At 43.1% G+C, this 19,195-nt stretch overlaps 1 protein-coding gene across 1 annotated transcript in view; it reads left to right on the top strand.

Annotated features, from left to right (window-relative positions):
• The first annotated feature begins 217 nt into the window (after positions 1-217).
• The window catches only part of LOC111155939 (solute carrier family 9 member A4), a 63,920-nt gene continuing 44,942 nt past the window's right edge, over positions 218-19,195 (top strand). The window contains exons 1-2 of the mRNA XM_022516423.1: positions 218-473; positions 8,303-8,766. Of these exons, the coding sequence (XP_022372131.1) occupies positions 218-473; positions 8,303-8,766 (720 nt within the window). The remainder of the gene's footprint in view (positions 474-8,302; positions 8,767-19,195) is intronic.

Raw genomic sequence — 19,195 nt, 5'->3', positions numbered from 1 at the left:
GAGCCAGAGGCTGAGTTGTCTGGACACAAATCCTTTAAAGGTGATTTGAAAACATCGACACTCAGAATTCCATGGCAATCTCGGACTCTTCCTGGAATGACCCACGGACTGTATGTATATTACCTTTGACCCAGGTAGACGCCTCTGTGCTCTAGAAACCCTCCTCGCGGCAGATGTGTGGCACACAACTGCACACGGGGTAGGAGAAGCCCACAGCATGGGTTTTCCAATGCTTGTGCCTTTCAGTCCTTGGAGCTGGTTGCTACTGCTGGTGGCCCTCAAGTGTTCTGAAGCATCTTCAGATTTGAACAAATCCACAAATTCCACTGCCCAGCATGAACCTAATGTTCGGTTTGCTGCTGCCAGCTCAGAGGCCGATGAGAAGATATCTGTTTTTGCCCTGGATTATGACTACGTACAGATTCCTTATGAGGTCACCCTCTGGATACTTCTAGCATCCCTTGCAAAAATAGGTAAGTCCCCCAGACACCTGGTTGTGGGAGTTGTTCTCCACGTGAGATAATATATGTGAACTTTCACATACATTTCACTTGTAGGTGGTGAACTACATGGATTTTAATGGTTACTGCTATTAGATTAAAAAAAAAATCTGTTCCTTTGAGTCAAGGGAAAGTTGTAACTGCTTTTTATGAAGCCATGTAACAACTCAGGATTGTGCTTTGAAATTTGAGCAGATTTCTGGGTCCTGGTTTGTTTTGATTTCTTCTGATTTCAGGGTGACAACTATGGGACATTATTTGTCATGTAAAAATCTCGAGTTCTATGCATTAAAAACTAGGGAATAAGGCATTAGACCTTGGAATGATACCCATTGGAAATTTCAGGCGCACATAATGATTCTTCTGTAAAATAGTCTTCCTTCATTCTTGGCCATGTAACTGTGGGCTTCATCAAAGACTCCCATTGTTTATTCTTTAAAAGTGACATGTGCTCCTTGCAGAATGACAGAAAGCAAGGAACAAGACAATCACAGGCCACTCTTATATCACCCAGTGGTGGGATATGGGGTCGTAAAGGAGGATATGTCAGTAAAATACTGGTTTATGCCTGAGCCAAATGGTGCCAGTGGGGTACCTCTGCTTTCCTTTGTGAAATAAAGGGAATTTCAAGTTCATGGATTAAATTCTAATCAGGCATATTTGTGCCAAAACCCAAAATAATGGTTTACACCCTGTGACCCTTTAATCCCTAACTCCACCCCCCCTTCTCCCTAAAACTAGCTTATTCCAAAGTGAAAAACTGATACAATTATCCCAGTCATTACGCAGGACATCTTCTTTGCCTCTGTTAGGAACTTTATTACTTCGTAGATAAGTTGTCCTATTGGGATAGAATCTATGATTCATTTGGATGCTTATTTATAATTTTCCCCTAGCATGGTGTGAAACAAGGGTTGAGCCTTGGGATCTGGCAGATAACTCCTAGGGATCAGGTCTGTGGGCTCCGTCTCCCCATCTTACTCCCTCCCGGGGATGATGGGGTACGAGTGTAATCTCTAGATGCCCTTCACAATTGCTACTCATTTTGAGCTAGTAAAGTGTGAAGAGTGAATGGAAATTGTTAATTAGAAGAATTCCTGTGTGATTTGTCCAAGCATTAAATTTCACAGAGGGTCTCCTGTTATTTCTCAAAAGTGCTCAAGTGAAAATGGCTTTCTGATGGGATAATATTCTCAGTTCAGAGGTAGGGTTCTACCACCTTTCACGCAACTGCGTGGGCGCTGATATCGTTGGAAGTGATCTTATGTGGATCTTGTCTTTTCCTGGGAGAACAATACTGTCCCCACCCACTCCTTCCCTCTTTACAGTAATGGAAGAAGTTGGGCTGGGAATCAATGAACTAGAGCTGTCACTGACCAGCTAGTCACATTGTCTAAGTCTTTGCTGTGAAATTACTCTAACACCTCCTTTTGGTGTAAATAAGGATTTTCTAGTGGCAAAAAGGTTTACATTTTATGTCAGTGAACTGCTCAATGCAGAAAGGATATATTTTATCTTGGTCTTATATTAGCATAAAACACAGATTTTTTTTTAGAATATTACACATATCCAGACCCACAATGTCTAGAAGCTCAGAGGATGGTAAGGACGCTGCTATTCACAGGACTACAGGCTTAAATGGTCTTGATTTTCATTTTGGTGAACTGCAGCATACTTTAGAAAAAGAAAGTAACTTCAGTAGGTTATCATTTGGATCATTCTTTTTTTTTTAAGATTTTATTTTTTATTTGACAGAGAGACACACACACACACACACACACACACATAGCGAAAGAGGGAACACAAGCAGGGGGAGTGGGAGAGGGAGAAGCAGCCTTCCTGCTGAGCAGGGAGACTGAAGCGGGGCTTGATCCCAGGACCTGGAATCATGACCTGAGCCAAAGGCAGACGCTTAACGACTGAGCCACCGAGGTGCCCCTGGATCATTCTCATTCAAATACAATTTCATACTTTCTAGCCTTTAAGAACTCAGACTATTTCTATCTTGTACACGAAAAGAAGGCTACATTTAGTGATTATTACTGGGCTCATAGTTTTATATATGGTGGCTCATTTGCTTGGGGCAAAAAAAAAATGACATAAAACTTTCACACATGAAGAATCTATATAGATTTTTTAGATTCTATATTGTGAAACTTGAATCAAAATATAATTAACAATATTATATTTAACATTCATTCTTTTTTTTTTAAGATTTTAATTTATTTATTTGACAGACAGAGATCACGAGTAGGCAGAGAGGCAGACAGAGAGAGAGGAGGAAGCAGGCTTCCCACAGAGCAGAGAGCCCGATGTGGGGCTCGATCCCAGGAATCATGACCTGAGCCGAAGGCAGAGGCTATAACCCACTGAGCCACCCAGGTGCCCCTTAACATCTATTCTTTCACTCAGTCATTCTGTTGACAACATTCTTTGAATTCCCCTACCACACACCGTAATGACCATGGTTCCCGGCCTCAAGGGACTTAGCATAATGGGGAAAACAGATGAATCTAGCACTGCCTGGCAGGCGCTCGGACACAAGAACATCACGACTCTCCCCCAATCCTTTTTAAAACAGCCAACTCTATGTGTTATAGAAGAATATTATAGAACAAAGATAATACAGAGTCATCTCAGATTTTGTTGTTTATCTTTTATTTTAGTTCCACTGCTTGGCACATTACAGAAGGGTGTTCCTTGAGTCATTGGGCAGAATGGAATGGTAGGACCATCTCTGACTTTCAGGCAGGACGTTGCTATCAGTGGCCATTTAAATTTCAGGCGCTGGAACTGAAAACTCTCAGTGACAACTCAGGACGGATGCTGTGGTCCATCATGAAAGAAAAAGAGAATTGGAGAGTGTGATGCATGTGGTGTTTCTCCTTATATTGCCCTACTTTACAGTACACAGTGCCTCTTCCTGCCACCACCGCGTAGGTGTAACTTGGCTTAGACAGGTGCATGTTGGATCCATTTCGGGAAACTTGATTCCTGGAAGAAGGACCAAACTGGGAAGACACAGAGCCTGAGGAAATCACACTATAGGCTCTTCCACCTCTTTTACATGTTAAAGAATTCAATATAGTTAAAATGAGCACAATTAAAGAAGAGGAAGAAGGAGGAGGAGGGTGGGGAGGAGGACAAGAAAGCCGTTGTTAAGGAATGGAGAGAGCAGGACTCTCAGACTCTTGAAGGAGACCTTAAACTGGTCTTAAAGCCAATGTGTAGGCTTGTGGTTTTGGACAGTCCCTTGATACTAATTATATCCTATCATAATAACCTGCCTGCTGATTACAAATGAAATTCAAAGCTGTGATCAGGTGAACCTACAGACTCTTGGATGGCTGACTTTTTTTTTATTTTAATTTTTTTTATTTCAAGTTTTATTTAAATTCTAGTTTGTTAACATATATGGTAAAATTGGTTTCTCATAGAGAATTTAGTGATTTGTCACTTACATGTAACACCCAGTAATCATCACAAGTGCCCATCACCCATTTAACCCATCCCCCCCACTCACTTCCCTCCATCAACCCTCAGTTTGTTCTCTATAGTTAAGAGTCTCTTACGGTTTGCTTCTCTCTCTCTCTTTTTTTTTTCTTCCCTTATATTCATCTGCTTTGTTTCTTAAATTCTGCATATGATTGAAGTCATATGGTATTTATCTTTCTCTAACTGACTTATTTCACTTAATATCATACACTCTAGCTCCACCCACATTGTTACAAATGGCAAGATTTCATTCTTTTCAATAGCTGAGTAATATTCCATTGTGTATTTGTGTGGGTGTGTGTCTGTATATATATACATACATATATATATGTATGTATATATATACAGACACACACCACATCTTCTTTATCCAATCATAAGTTGATGGACGTGTGGGCTCTTTCCACAGTTTGGCTATTGTTGATAATGCTGCATATAAACACTGGGGACCATGTGCCCCTTTGAATCTCTATTTTTGCATCCTTTGGGTAAATATCTAGTGTGCAATTGCTGGGTCATAAGGTAGTTTTATTTTTAACTATTTGAAGAGCCATCATACTGTTTTCCAGTGTGGCTGCACCATTTGCATTTCCAACACCCCAAAATATATAATCCAGTTAAGAAATGAGCAGAAGACATGAACAGACATTTTTCCAAAGAAGACACACAGATGGCCAACAGACACATGAAAAGATGCTCAACATCACTCAGCATCAGGGAAATACAAATCGAAGCCACAATGAGATACCACCTCATTCCTGTAAGAATGGCTAAAATAGAATTAAATTAAAATTCCTTTTTTTTTCCAAATACAGTAACACTTTATTTTATATATATAAATGTGCTACAGCACAATTTCAAAAGTAAGAGAAGCTTTTCTAAAGTAATACCACTTTCTTTCTTTTTTTTTTTTATAAACATATAATATATTTTATCCCCAGGGGTACAGGTCTGTGAATCGCCAGGTTTACACACTTCACAGCACTCACCATAGCACATACCCTCCCCAATGTCCATAACCCCACCCCCCCTTTCCCAACCCCCCTCCCCCCATCAACCCTCAGTTTGTTTTGTGAGATTAAGAGTCACTTATGGTTTGTCTCCCTCCCAATCCCATCTTGTTTCATTACTCTTCTCCTACCCCCTTAACCCCCCATGTTGCATCTCCTCTCCCTCATATCAGGGAGATCATATGATAGTTGTCTTTCTCCGATTGACTTATTTCGCTAAGCATGATACCCTCTAGTTCCATCCACGTCGTCGCAAATGGCAAGATTTCATTTCTTTTGATGGCTGCATAGTATTCCATTGTGTATATATACCACATCTTCTTTATCCATTCGTCTGTTGATGGACATCTAGGTTCTTTGCATAGTTTGGCTATTGTAGACATTGCTGCTATAAACATTCGGGTGCACGTGCCCCTTCGGATCACTACGTTTGTATCTTTAGGGTAAATACCCAGCAGTGCAATTGCTGGGTCATAGGGTAGTTCTATTTTCAACATTTTGAGGAACCTCCATGCTGTTTTCCAGAGTGGTCGCACCAGCTTGCATTCCCACCAACAGTGTGGGAGGGTTCCCCTTTCTCCGCATCCTCGCCAGCATCTGTCATTTCCTGACTTGTTCATTTTAGCCATTCTGACTGGTGTGAGGTGATATCTCATTGCGGTTTTGATTTGTATTTCCCTGATGCCGAGTGATATGGAGCACTTTTTCATGTGTCTGTTGGCCATCTGGATGTCTTCTTTGCAGAAATGTCTGTTCATGTCCTCTGCCCATTTCTTGATTGGATTATTTGTTCTTTGGGTGTTGAGTTTGCTAAGTTCTTTATAGATTTTGGACACTAGCCCTTTATCTGATATGTCATTTGCAAATATCTTCTCCCATTCTGTCAGTTGTCTTTTGGTTTTGTTCACTGTTTCCTTTGCTGTGCAAAAGCTTTTGATCTTGATAAAATCCCAATAGTTCATTTTTGCCCTTGCTTCCCTTGCCTTTGGTGATGTTCCTAGGAAGATGTTGCTGCAGCTGAGGTCGAAGAGGTTGCTGCCTGTGTTCTCCTCAAGGATTTTGATGGTTTCCTTTCTCACATTGAGATCCTTCATCCATTTTGAGTCTATTTTCATGTGTGGTGTAAGGAAATGATCCAATTTCATTTTTCTGCATGTAGCTGTCCAATTTTCCCAACACCATTTATTGAAGAGGCTGTCTTTTTTCCATTGGACATTCTTTCCTGCTTTGTCAAAGATGAGTTGACCATAGAGTTGAGGGTCTATTTCTGGGCTCTCTATTCTGTTCCATTGATCTATGTGTCTGTTTTTGTGCCAAAAATTAAAATTCCTAAGGAGACATTCAATGGCTCACTATGGCCTGTGGAGAAATCTACATTCCTTAGCCTTGAACTCAAGACCCTGTCTTATTTGGCTCAATCATCTATGGACTCTTCTTCCAATATTCTTCCCAACTCATAAAAACTTTGCTACAATCAGGTGCATCTCCTCAATGAATGTCAGACATATCTGACTGGGCCATTCCTGGCTCCCCTTTTTTTCTTTGGGGTTATTATCCCCATTTAAAATCTCTTCCATTCTGCTGTCCAAATATGTAAGTCCTAGTCACTCCCCAACAACCTGTTCAATTTCTACTTCTCATATAAAAGCTTCTCTGGTGAACTTTTAACCAGATCGATCATTCATGTACACACTTCTTCCAGCAAACAGACCAACTGTTGTGGGCAAGACACCTTGCTAAGCACTTTGGGTCAGTTGGAAGAATTTGGAGGTTAGTAGGGTAGATAAGTCACACACAGAAAATGGTAGGAAGAGAACATTGTTGTTAGATACTGATAAAATATTACAGTATTTCAGAGGAAAGCATATGATTTCCTTGGGAAGTGGTTGGGAAAAGTTTAATTTTGAAGACCAAGAAGGACCTAAATAGGTTGAAGAAAAGAACAATTCAGGCAGCAATAAATAAAGATACAAAAGGGGACCACAGGGAAAAAGGTGTGTGGTTGGCTGTCACATAGGATGCATAAGAAGGATAGTGTTGAGTGGGATGGATACTGACTTGGAGAGAACCCTGGAGTGGCCTGCTGTGCACTGATCTCTTCTGTTTGTTGGTATGGTCAATATACACTTCACTGCATCCTTATGCATTGCCTTGTCTTTGTCTTCCTATTTGTTAATGTCTTATTTCTTAAATGTGTTCAAAAAGCTGGAATTATAATAAGCCTGTTTGGTTCTCCACATCACACACAGTGCTCAGCAGTGCCACACATACCCTCAGCTAAAAATCTGTGAGATGCATTGTGTGCCTTGAGAGTTTTTGGTCGAGAATGAGATGAGCAGATACACATGATTTGGAAAAGTCATCTGACAGTGGAAGGTGGAACAGGCTGGGGAGTTGAAGGTGAGACAGGAGATCAGGAAGCCAGTGCAGAAGTCAGGATGGGAAATGGGGAACCCCTACATAAAGGTGGTGACTGTATGAATAAGGAGGAGGAGATGGTCCTTAGGGGCAGCCACTGAGAGACACAGATGATGAAATAGGGAGCTGGTTGCACGAGGAGCAAAGTGATGGGGGTTAAGGAAATGCAACTTGATTTCCTTCCCTTTTTAAAACATGTATTTATTTATTTTAGAAAGAGAGAGAGTTTGTGAGTGGGGGAAAGGGCAGAGGGAGGGAATCCTCACATAGACTCCCCACTAAGCATAGAGGCTGACATGAGGGCTCCATTCCATGACCCATAAGATCGTGACCTGAGCCAAAACCAAGAGTCAGACACTCAACTGACTGAACCACCCAAGAACCCCTTGATTTCCTTCGTATGCAGCTGACCAGATGGCAGTGTCATTGGTTAAATGAGGAAAATACAATAAAAGACTGAATTTTCATTTATTGGCTTGGTGGAAGGGAAGTTTGGAAGAAGCTGACTGTGATTGATTCTGAATGAGCCTTAGAGGGTCTTGCACAGGAGCTTTACCTCCTTGCTCTTCTTCTCTCACTGCCCTCTCAGACCCTGTGAAGTGGGGAAACAGGACAGAGGAAGAGGAGGGGACAGCGGGCTGAGGACTACTCTGAGACCTGCACTGAGCCTGGCTTGTTAAGTACTTGATCTGACTGAAAGCCCTGGCAACACTTCCCAGTCCCTGCTGCAGACGGGGTGCTAAGGCTCAGGGAGACACATCACCCCAGGTCCCATCTGCTTGGTTTCAGAAGGCCTCTTCTTCACCAGTCTCCTGGTATCTTCATGCCAGAGCCATTTTATTAGCAAACATCTCAATGTGGTTCTCTGCTCTTTTCTAGGCTTCCATCTTTACCACAGACTACCAGGCCTCATGCCAGAAAGCTGCCTCCTCATCATCGTTGGGGCTCTGGTGGGCGCCATCATCTTTGGCACTGACCATAAATCTCCTCCCGTCATGGATTCAAGCATCTACTTCCTGTACCTCCTTCCACCCATCGTCCTGGAGGGTGGTTACTTCATGCCCACCCGGCCCTTCTTTGAGAACATTGGGTCCATCCTGTGGTGGGCAGGCCTGGGGGCCCTGATCAATGCCTTTGGCATTGGCCTCTCTCTCTACCTCATCTGCCAGATCAAAGCTTTTGGCCTCAGTGACGTCAACCTGCTTCAGAACCTGCTGTTTGGCAGCCTGATCTCAGCCGTGGACCCGGTGGCTGTGCTGGCTGTGTTCGAGGAGGCCCGTGTGAATGAGCCACTCTACATGATGATCTTCGGGGAGGCCCTTCTCAATGACGGCATTAGTGTGGTAAGATGTCAAAGCATGTCCCCAGGGAGAGCAGGGGTCAGGGTAGACCTGGAGACAGGAGTCTGTCCTCAGGGCAATTGGAGAAGGCTGAGCGAGACTGGGTCTTGGCTAGGCGGGGATAGGCTTTGGTCAATGGAATGTGACCCAATTTCTGGTGACTTCCCTTATGATCTGCATCAAGTATATAATTACTTGCTACTAGTGCTTTTCATTCAGTAGCCAGATGACCTCTTTAAAGAGAGAAAAAGTAGAGGACTTATCTATCATTGTTTAGTTAAACTCAAGTTTTCACTTAGGAAGAGGGAACTGCTGTCAAGGGCTTATCTGGTTTTCACACTGGAATAAACAGTACTTCACCATTTTTCTTTTCTCTCATTCACTGGACCTCATCCTCCTTCTCTTTATGTACTTTTTGTTCATTTGTTTTTAACGTGTTGCATGAGATGATGAAGTCAAATAAAAGAAGGGGTAGGAAGGGGATTGAAAAGGATTTGCAAAAATACGTTGGCTGGCGTATCTGTCTTGATTGCCTGACTCCTCCAAAATATGTGAATGAGACAATTTTGCTTTAGGACTCCCAGAGAGAAGCTGAGAAAAATTTAACAGGCTGAGTCAACACATAGTGTTAAGGCCCAGAAGATATCTTTGGTGCTGGGATAGTCAGACTAGACACTCCCACTCCTTAGTTGTGTTACATTACTACAAACCTTCACCAGGTGTTATTCTAGGAGGCTTTTGTATATAGTTTGATTTCCCTTCCTAACTTTAAATTTCTATCACATCACATGATACTAGAATGCACTTTCAGTGTAGAAGACTTGAATGGTGCAAAATTACACAGCATAAAAACACAAAAGCCTCCCCTTGTCCCTCTCCTCACTGTCTACAGTAACTATGATCAGTTTGGCTTTTCCTTCCCTGTATTTATTATATGTGTATATGTATATAAGTGTATATGCACACACACATATATGTAGGTGTATATTATTTTGCATAAATTGGGTACGATTATATGTATTGCTTAAATATAACAAGTCTTATAATTCATTTTATGTCATTTTAATTGTTAGGTAGTGTTTCACAGATTACATTGACGATAATTTATTTAACCATTTCCTCACAGATGGATATTTAGGTTGCTACCAATTTTTCACCTTTATTTTGTTTTCTTTTTTTTTATTTCTCTTAAAAAAATAGGATGTTGTATTGAATATTCTTGTTTCTGCATGCATCTCTTTTTGTTTGTGAGGGTTTTTATAGGCTATATTGTCAGAAGTGAAATTTCAAAAGTGAATACCTTCAAAAATTTGAAAGATGCTGCTGTTTTAATCACCTCCTCTTCATGGGGTTGATGAGGGAAGGATTCCTGCCCCAGGGATAGAAGTGACGGCTCACCATAAAGAGATGACACCAACTAGATGCATATACTCACAGCCCAGGAGAGGAGGACACTGCACACAACACAGGGCCACATGGGTGCTACACGTGGGAACAGAGGGAACAATCAGGGGTATGGGAGTAAGGCTTTGTTGTAGCAAGAAGAGAGGTGCCTCCTGGTTCCCACAGGATGACGTGATTGGTTTGTTTTACAAAACTCCACAGGCTGTCAGGAGAGTGACACCTAATACTCAGGGATGAGCAGGTATGGCACCCAGTCCCAGCAGTAAGGAGGGCTTTTTGGCCAGCAGGCAATCAGACGGGGGAGGAGAGTTTGCAGTTGAGGACCCTCCCAGCTTTACCAAATGCCTAGGTAGCACATAACATTGGATCTTAATTTAAGTCTTACACCATAGCTGCTAGAATTTTCTGGAAACACCTTATGGTCTTATATTTTCCATAGACAGTGCATTAAATATTAGTATATTAAGTATTTTCTTTATTGAAGCCCACAACGACATTGCTTCTTAATGTTTTCGAATCAAATGAGCAAAAACGGGTTAGGCATGTTTGTTTAATTTGCATACATCTCTTCCATGATCTTGGTTCATTAGTGTTTTTCATGTTGTAAATTGGAGGTTCATATCCTCTTACAGTTGCCAGACTTTAAAAAAAAAAAAACAACAACAACTGAGGACACCCAGTTAAATTAAAATGTCATATAAACAATGAATTTTTATTATAAGTGTGTCCCAGTTATTGTATGCAAGTACCACATCCTGTCCGTTTTCTTTGCTGTTTTTTTTTAAATTTTTTTAATTGATTTGTAGAAACTCACTAAATTATCTAAATTTGAAACCTTTGAGTATTACATGCAAATCAAATACTTTCTCTCATTCTGTCACTTAAAATTTTTTAGACTATGATTTTTTTTATCCTATAAAAGTTTTAAATTTTTATGAGCTCAAACCTAATGTACTCTTTTATTGCCTCTGCAATTCATATCTTGTTTGCAGAGATTGTATCTAACCAAAGAACATGCAAACATTTTTTTTAAGATCTTATTTATTTATTTTACAGACAGAGAGTGAGTGCCAGCTGGGGGTGGGGCAGAGGGAGAGACAGAATCTCAAGCAGATTTCCTGCTGAGTGCAGAGCCTGGTGCAGGGCCTGATCTCATGACCCTGAGATCATGACCTGAGCTGAAATCAAGAGTTGGCCACCTTACGACTGAATCACACAGGCACCCCACAAACATTGTTTTTTTGTTTTTTTGTTTTTCTTTTTCACCTTTTACAATTAGCTATTTAATTCATCTGGTACACAATGCTTTATAGTGAGGACTTCATGCGAAAGTAGAAAGTACGGGGACAAAAGGCTCCTAAAAAGTAATCAAAGACATCTAGGTTGGATTCACCAAGTGAAGGAGACCCGTACATGAAGTTGGAAGTCAGTTTATTGATTCGTAATGCGAATCTCTAACCATTTAAGAAGATGCTGAACTCATTAGGGCTCCATAGTCTTTCCTTCTGGGCAAGTTCCACAGGAAGCCAAGTTGTCAGAAACTGAGATGGGAGGCTGGGAGTCCAGATTCCAGACTCCTGCCATATGCCTCAGAATCACCTTAGTGATTCACCTCATGAATATTTGAATGTCCAAACCCCATCTCAGTCTCTCTGAGAATGGAACCTGGCAACCTGTATTTTAACAGGCACCTCTGATGATTGTTGACACTTGAGAACTCTTGGTTTCCTGCCTTTAAGTTGAGAGTAGCTGCTGTATCTTGATGTAAAATAGTGCTATGTTTGGAACAAGGGCAGCTCTCTCCTCACACGGGGCTGTATTGACTCTGAGATCCCCTTTCCTCACCCCATTCTGTCTTTAGATATTTTCATCCTTTCAGTGTTCTTACAATGGAGTCAGTGGCCTCAGCTGGGAGCCTATCCACTCCCACGATGGCCCCTTTAAGCCATGAGGTGTTCATTTCACAGTTCACCTTCCAAAGATTTCACTTAAATCCAAGTTATTGGGTGTTACTTGCTTACTGTAACTCCCACTCCCGGCAGCGTCACTGAGGAGGCTTATCTGTGATAACATCAAAGGCACCCCTTGGCAGGCCATTCTGAGGTAATTAATTCTTCAACCTTTCCTTCACCAGTGCCTTTCCAAATATCACTTCTTGTCATTTTCCCAGAACGTGCTATTTATAGCACTGGACTCTGTTACCTCTTTGGTGTTGCCTCTGAACTTGAGAATCTGACGTCCCCCTGAATTTTCTCTTGATTTTACATCTAGAGCCAATCACAGCTTGGTTTCTGGTCAGAGTTTCTTGGCTAACAAGATTTGTTTGAATTTCCCAAAGTTTAATTGTTTCCACTTGGACTTTTTTTTTTTTTTTTAATGATCATTTCAGAATAAAATGACAATTTTCAACTGACCACAGTATCTGCTGAGGGCACTGCTGTGACCTCCAATGGGCCAAGCTGTCGTTGTGTTGGCTGCAGGAGGGTCGCCCATATGTCACTCCTGGGTCACCCTGTGGTCGCTCACAGCACAGTGAGTATTAAGTGTGTGCTGGGGCACTTCTGTAACCCAGTGTGAAACCAGAAGAGCTCCAGGGCCAGATTTAGAAGGCAGTTTGAAAGCAACTGGTATTTAATGCAGTCCAGTTGTATTTTGAGCAAAGGCCCTTGAACTCACTCTTTCATGGAGGAAGGGGCCTTCCTGAGGGCAGCAGTCACAAGCACACTCTTTCAGCAGAAAGTCTGAGTCATTGGGAAAGCGATCTGTGATTTGTGGGTTACATGTGACAACTCCACAGATCTTTATCCACTGAACAGATGCTTTCTCAGTAAAGAAGAGCTGTTTTAGAACTGTCAAAATACCAATCGGACCCTCCAGGTCTCTTGTCCACCCTTAGTGGTGGGCAAAGGGAGCAGAGACAAAACCCTAATATGATCACTAGCACCCCCGGTTGAATGACATGGCCAAAGTCATAGCAAGGAGCTATATTCAGCTAGTATATCCAGGCCCTGGGTGGGATCACTTCAACCCTTATTATTTTATTAAATTCTTGCATTTTACTATGACACATGACTTAACAACCCCATTTCACAGATGAAGAAAACAAGGCAAAAGAAATTAAAATAAATTGAACAACGGCATTGTTGCTTGACAAAGGACAGTCTGGACAAGACACACAGCTCTGCCCTATTCCAATCTTTTTCCTTGTATTCTTACCTCTTGCCTTTCTTCCTTTTCTTCCTCTTTCTTCCCTTCTTCCCCTCCATCTCTTCCTTCCTCCCTTCCTTCCTCTCTCTTTCTCTCTAAAGATTTTGTTTTTAAGTAATCTCTACACCAAGCATGGGGCTTGAACTCACAACACCGAGGGCAAGCGTTGCCTGCTCTACCCACTCAGCCCATCCTTTTGAGTTTCCAACTCACAGAGTCCCAAGTGATATGAGAGAACTCATGTGTTACCGCTGAGTGCACTGGGCTCATGTCCACTTAGCAGGGAAGCCAGTGCTCTTTCTTTGAATTGGCTAATGGGGCCGAGTCCAGCTTGTGGCTCCAGGAAATGTTCTGATCATCTCTGTGCCCCATTTCTGTAAATATTGGAATGATGAGATTCCTTAGTTCCTAGGGTCACTGGAAAATTCCTATTAAACATGCATGAGTACTCAACACGCAAGGAGCACTCAGTGAATGTATTACAGAAGTTCCTGGACACGGCATAGCAGGTGGCTTACTCTTAGTGGACAGTCGGTTTGAAATATGGTGCTACTTCATTTTCTGGAGGCAGATGGTTTTCCCTGAGGGAGGATTGTTTCTCCCTGGTTTTCCCTGAGTCAGTTTGCTAAACATGGCCATGCTACCAAGGTCTCTTTTGTTTCTCATCTCTCCCCATCTTCCCCCTCCTCCATCTCATCTGAGAGGTCTAAGAGGCCAGCACAGGCCAGGACTGACACTTGAGCCGGGGTGGAGGGTTCCAGAGCAGTCAACTCCTGACTGGTACTCCATGCTTTCCCACCTCTCTCCCTCTCTCCCTGCGCTTTCTTTCCCTCTGATTTTCTTTCCTTTGTATTCATCTGGCATCTTGCTGTGGTGGAGTCCATCCTCCAGCACAACATTGAATGAGAGAGTAGTAGAGGGAGGCAAATGAAAATATCTGATTGAGCACAGACCTCCGGCCCCTCATGTGGCTGGTGCTTCATGGAGATTTCCTTATTCAAGATTCACTGCAACCTGATGTAGCCAGGGTTGTTGTCCCCATGGCATGAAGGGACAGTATGTACGGGTTAAGAAGAGAGACACCCCCCACTCCCATCCCGGACTCCAACCTCCGAGTTCGCATCTCCTGTTGGTTCTTCTTGCTTCTTTGAGCCTCTGAATTCACAGATCGCCAGGTGCTTATGGTTCTTCATTGTTATTTTTATTATAAAGACACAGATGGTCTGGAAGTTGTTTTTTGGATACAATTTATTCTAAGTGGTTCAGGATCCAAGAGATAGAATGAAAAGTTGCCCTCCCCCTGCTTTTCCAGGCTGCTTTTCTAAGGCAGAAATCCATAGCACCGGTTTCTTCACAGACAGCTTTTGCCTTTCATTCAATTTACCCCTGTTTATTATGCATGCTTGTTGCTGGCCTTAGATCCTAAATTGCCAGACCCCTTATGCTAGAATTCCCTGCCCTCCTCTCGTCTCATCTTGCCATCCCTTTGCCAGCCTAACTTGGCAAACTATTTGCCAGGTGAACCCCATAATTCCACTCCTAGCAGCTCCTGCCATCATTCCTATGAACTTCGGCTCATGTCATGATCCCAGGTCCTGGAATCGAGCCCCAAACTGGGCTCCCTGCTCCTTTCAGCAGGGAGCCTACTTCTCCCTCTCCCTCTGCCTGCTGTTCCTCCTGCTTGTGCTCTCTCTGTGTCAAATAAATAAAAATAAAATCTTAAAAAACAACAATGATGAAAGGACCAGGTTCTGAGAGTTTGGGGGTTGGTGAAAGTGGAGATTCAGGGACAGTGGTGTGTCTGGAGAGAGCATGGAAGCTCCACACACTGTCCCTGTGCCTTACCCTATGCACCCCCTCCATCAGGCTGTTCCTGAGTTATAGCCACCTATACCAAACTGGTAATCTGGTCAGTAAAATGCTTCTCTGGAGTCTGGAGGGTGAGTTTTGTGAGCCATTCTGGCACATAAATAGAATCTGAGGAGGGCATTGTTGGAACTTCCTTTCTATGTCCAGTTGATCGGAGACACAGGTGACAACCTGGACTTGTGATTGGCATCTGGAGTGCAGGTAGAGAGGACATTCCTGTGGGACTGAGTCCTTCACCTGTGGGGTCTGATGCTATCTCCAGTTGAGTTAATTGTTCAGAGTTGTGGGATTAATCACACTTATAGCTACTGGTGTCAGAATTGGGTGTTAGTAATAATACAAGTCCACCTATGTGAGTGCTTCTGAGTCGGGGATCTCCTCACATCCTAGGTGATGCCACATCACCTGGTCGATCAGGCAGTCTAAGCTTTTCCTAGAGAAGTGCTGTGCGCAAACTTGACTCTTTAGTGGGCATGGTAGGCATTATTTTCTTGTTCTCTTTTTACCTCCTTATTTCCTTATTTCAACTTATTCAGGCTGCTAGGATAGAAAGTGAGAGGCTCCACATACAAGTAGACAGGTTCCTCTGACCAAGAATATTGGGAGCTCAGTGTAGAAGGCAGAGGCAAAACTTACAAGTTGTACAATCTTGAGCAGGTGGCTCAATCTATTTGCGTCTCCATTTTCCTGGGTGTACAATGGGATAACTGATCTCACCTCAGAGAGCGGTTTCGAGGAGGATATGAAAAAATACACAAAGATGTCCGGCACATAGTAGTTGATGACTAAATGTCCTTTTGCCCTTCCCATATTCGAGGGGAAGTTCCACACAAGAAAGGCAATCTGGTTGGCATCTGTTGGCATAGAAATGGGGAGAAGTCCTAAACCGCAGACAGACTGGGCCCTGGAGCCTTGGCTGGTTGGCTGTAGTTGCCTGGGAATGAACTTCACTGCCCTTGCCCTTGCAAGGGCTCAGCAAGTGCACCCGAGCTATGAGACACCTCCCCCATGGCTGCTTCTGACCCACCATGGTGGGGAGAGCAGGTGTCTGGTGCTCGCCCAGCCAGGGGCCCAAGCAATTTCCTTCAGACATGTGCTTTCAACAAAACATTTGGAAGTTAGCCCACAGCTGCCATTGGCAGTGAAATATGGTGCTGACTACGAGGTGCAGGCGTGGCCACAAGCCTGCACACGTGTGATGCAACAGCAAAAAGACCTTGGGATGAAACAGGATGTTGGAGAGGTCACAGATTCACCAACCTGGAGGAGGCAAATCTGACTCCTAAATGTCCCCAACTGGGTGACACCGTTACCTCCCAAATATCCTATAGACTCTTGCTCACCAGCAGCCTGAAAGATCTGTCCCCTAGATGCATGTCCCAATTCAGGAGCTTACGCAGTACAGGGACAGAGAGGGACATTGCAATCATTATTTCACTGGAATTCCTCAAACTTGATTCACATACACTTGTTTGGTTCATTTTCTTTGGGTTGAAAAAACAGTGATTGCTGTGGGAATTGTATAAATCAATTTTCCACCAGCCTACGCCGTGAGCCCTTTACCGGTGGTTAGAACTCCCTCCAACTCCCAAGTGCAGGAAAAAAGAACAAAGCCTCCCTGGTTGTCAAGTTGTCCTTCCTTTGTCAGGAGGGAGGTTGAACAGCTGTGGAAATGAATTTGGAAAAGAAACATTTGGGGAGAAAAGCAAACTCTGTAAGCCTTTAGAGAACAAGCAGAATGAGCACAGAAAAGCATGTGCAAGCCCTTCTTTCAGAACCATAACGACCACGCACTGCACAGCGAGCGCGCTGAGTGCCCGGATGCAGGAGCACAGGAGCGTTGTCCCAGCCTTTGATGAGTCACCAGCTATCAACATTTGCCTTGTTTCTTCTTAGCTGTAAATTCTTTTTCTTGCCCTACAACCAGGAACCTGCCTGTTCTTCTGTATTTTCTTTTTTCTGTTTGTTTGTCGATTTATTTAATTTAGAGTGAAGAGAGAGCCTGCACATGGAAGTGGGGGTAGGGGCCCCGGGAGAGACTCTCAAACAGACTCCCTGCTCAGCGTAAACCCCACTTGGGGCTCCATCGCCCAACCTTGAGATCATGATCTGAGCTGACCCTGAAATCATGAACCCAAAAAACCAGAGACCCAAAACCTGGAGTTGTTTGCTCAACCAAGTGAACCACCCAGGTGCCCCCTTCTGTATTCTCTTACTGCCCTTTCAAGCCATAGAGATTTCTTAGGAAATTACATAATTCATTAATAAAAGTCATTGACTTGGGAGAAAAGCCTGGAACTACAAAGAGAGTTTCCTAGTTCAGTGGTTTTCAATAGAGCCCACCCTCCTGCATTCTGAAGGGTGAGTTGGGTGTGTTGGGCTGCGGTTGGGAAAAAATATGCTCAGCGTCAGGTGAAAAGCCCCATGAGTTGGCTGACAAAGAGTTTCCCTATAGCTTCCTAAATGATTGTGTAAGGTGAACAATAGGTCCAGCAGAACCTGTTTTACAAGGCTGCTCTGTGACATGATATCCAGATGGTGGGCTGGAGAGGTGAAGCCATGGGTACTGTCTGGGCTGTGGTTCTCCAGATTTTACCCCTCACCACCCAGGACCAGCTGTGGTCCTTAGTGAGTAGGAGACTCACAGCCTGGGAGAAAAACAGAGAGATCTTGTAACCCAGAGCCTTAATTTTAAGGATGCAAGTTCTGTCCTGTTTGAGCCAGAGAGCTCCTGAATTCGAATCATCTATTTACTCCTCATTCTTTTATTCACAAAAAAACTATTACTGAGCAACCCCTTTCAGTTTCTGAAAGTTCAGTTTCTCCAAAGAAGCCAATCACCAAGCTCATCTTTGGTGAATTTAAATCTACTGGTCACAGCTGATGTTTGCTTTTATAGTTAATAAAATTTCTGAGGTTAATAGCCTTTAAATGACTTTTCCTGCCATATTGGTGTACTAACACCAGATGGTGAAAGATAGCCCTGTGGGCATTTGCTCTAAGCTGATGAGAGGGCGGGGGAGGCCAAGCTGAGGTAGACTCTGGAGTGCTAGGCTGTGACCTTCCTTGGATGGTAATATGGGTGAGGAACAGGTGTTGGAGGGCCCACGTGATGACTGTTAGGTGCGTTTTGACCTGCTGAGCTTGAGATACCTATAAGCCATTGAAAAGAATTTTCCCCGAGTTTTAGAAATAGGAGTCTGGAGGGTGGGGGCAGGATCTAATGGACGTGCATGCTTGGAAGCCATTGGCAGGTAGGTGGTAATTGCAGCTTTGAAACCTGGCGGCCCTCCTTCCTACCATTCTTCAGGCTGAGAAGAATTTTCAGGCTTCTTATATGAAGATGCATTTCTCAAAGAAGCTTCTTTGCTGGGCCCTACATCAATAAAGTCCTGCCGCTCACACTTCTCTTTATTAAATCTTCTGACATCTCTTCAGGTCATCTTCCTGGCCTCTGTTCTCTGAGGTTTTAAGCGACATGTATTCAGGGATATCTAGCCTAGGAGAGCTGGGAAATCCCATGTTAAGTGTCCTCTCTGGGGTTGCTGATCATCTCTTTCCTTTCTTTAGGAGTGAGGCTGAAGCTTCCTCCATTCTGTCTTTTATTTTATATCATTATGCAGTGCCTGTAGGTCATTGCTGGGTTCCTTAGTTGATTTCCTTTACCCGTCAGAGCCAGCGGTTGTCAAGGAAATGCTATATGACAGAATCTAATGTGTCTATGACCCTTCAAACGAAAGAGAAAATTAGCTGGGCTTATTATTTAATTTCCTGTAAGGTCGTTGGGTACAGCTCCCTCTGACAGTCTTTGTACCTGTCCAGTATCTGATGTAGAGTAAGGATCATTTTTATTGTGATTCTGAAATTTCAATGCTTTTCACATGTGTATGGAGTCAGGAATTAGTTAGGCTTTTGTTTTTAAGGAATTGAGTTTATGGCAAACTTAAGGAAT

Source organism: Enhydra lutris, unplaced genomic scaffold (genome assembly GCF_002288905.1).
Source record: "Enhydra lutris kenyoni isolate GAN:26980312 unplaced genomic scaffold, ASM228890v2 scaffoldscaffold44, whole genome shotgun sequence".
Classification (NCBI taxonomy): domain Eukaryota; kingdom Metazoa; phylum Chordata; class Mammalia; order Carnivora; family Mustelidae; genus Enhydra; species Enhydra lutris.
This window is presented reverse-complemented; position numbering and strand designations above follow the sequence as displayed.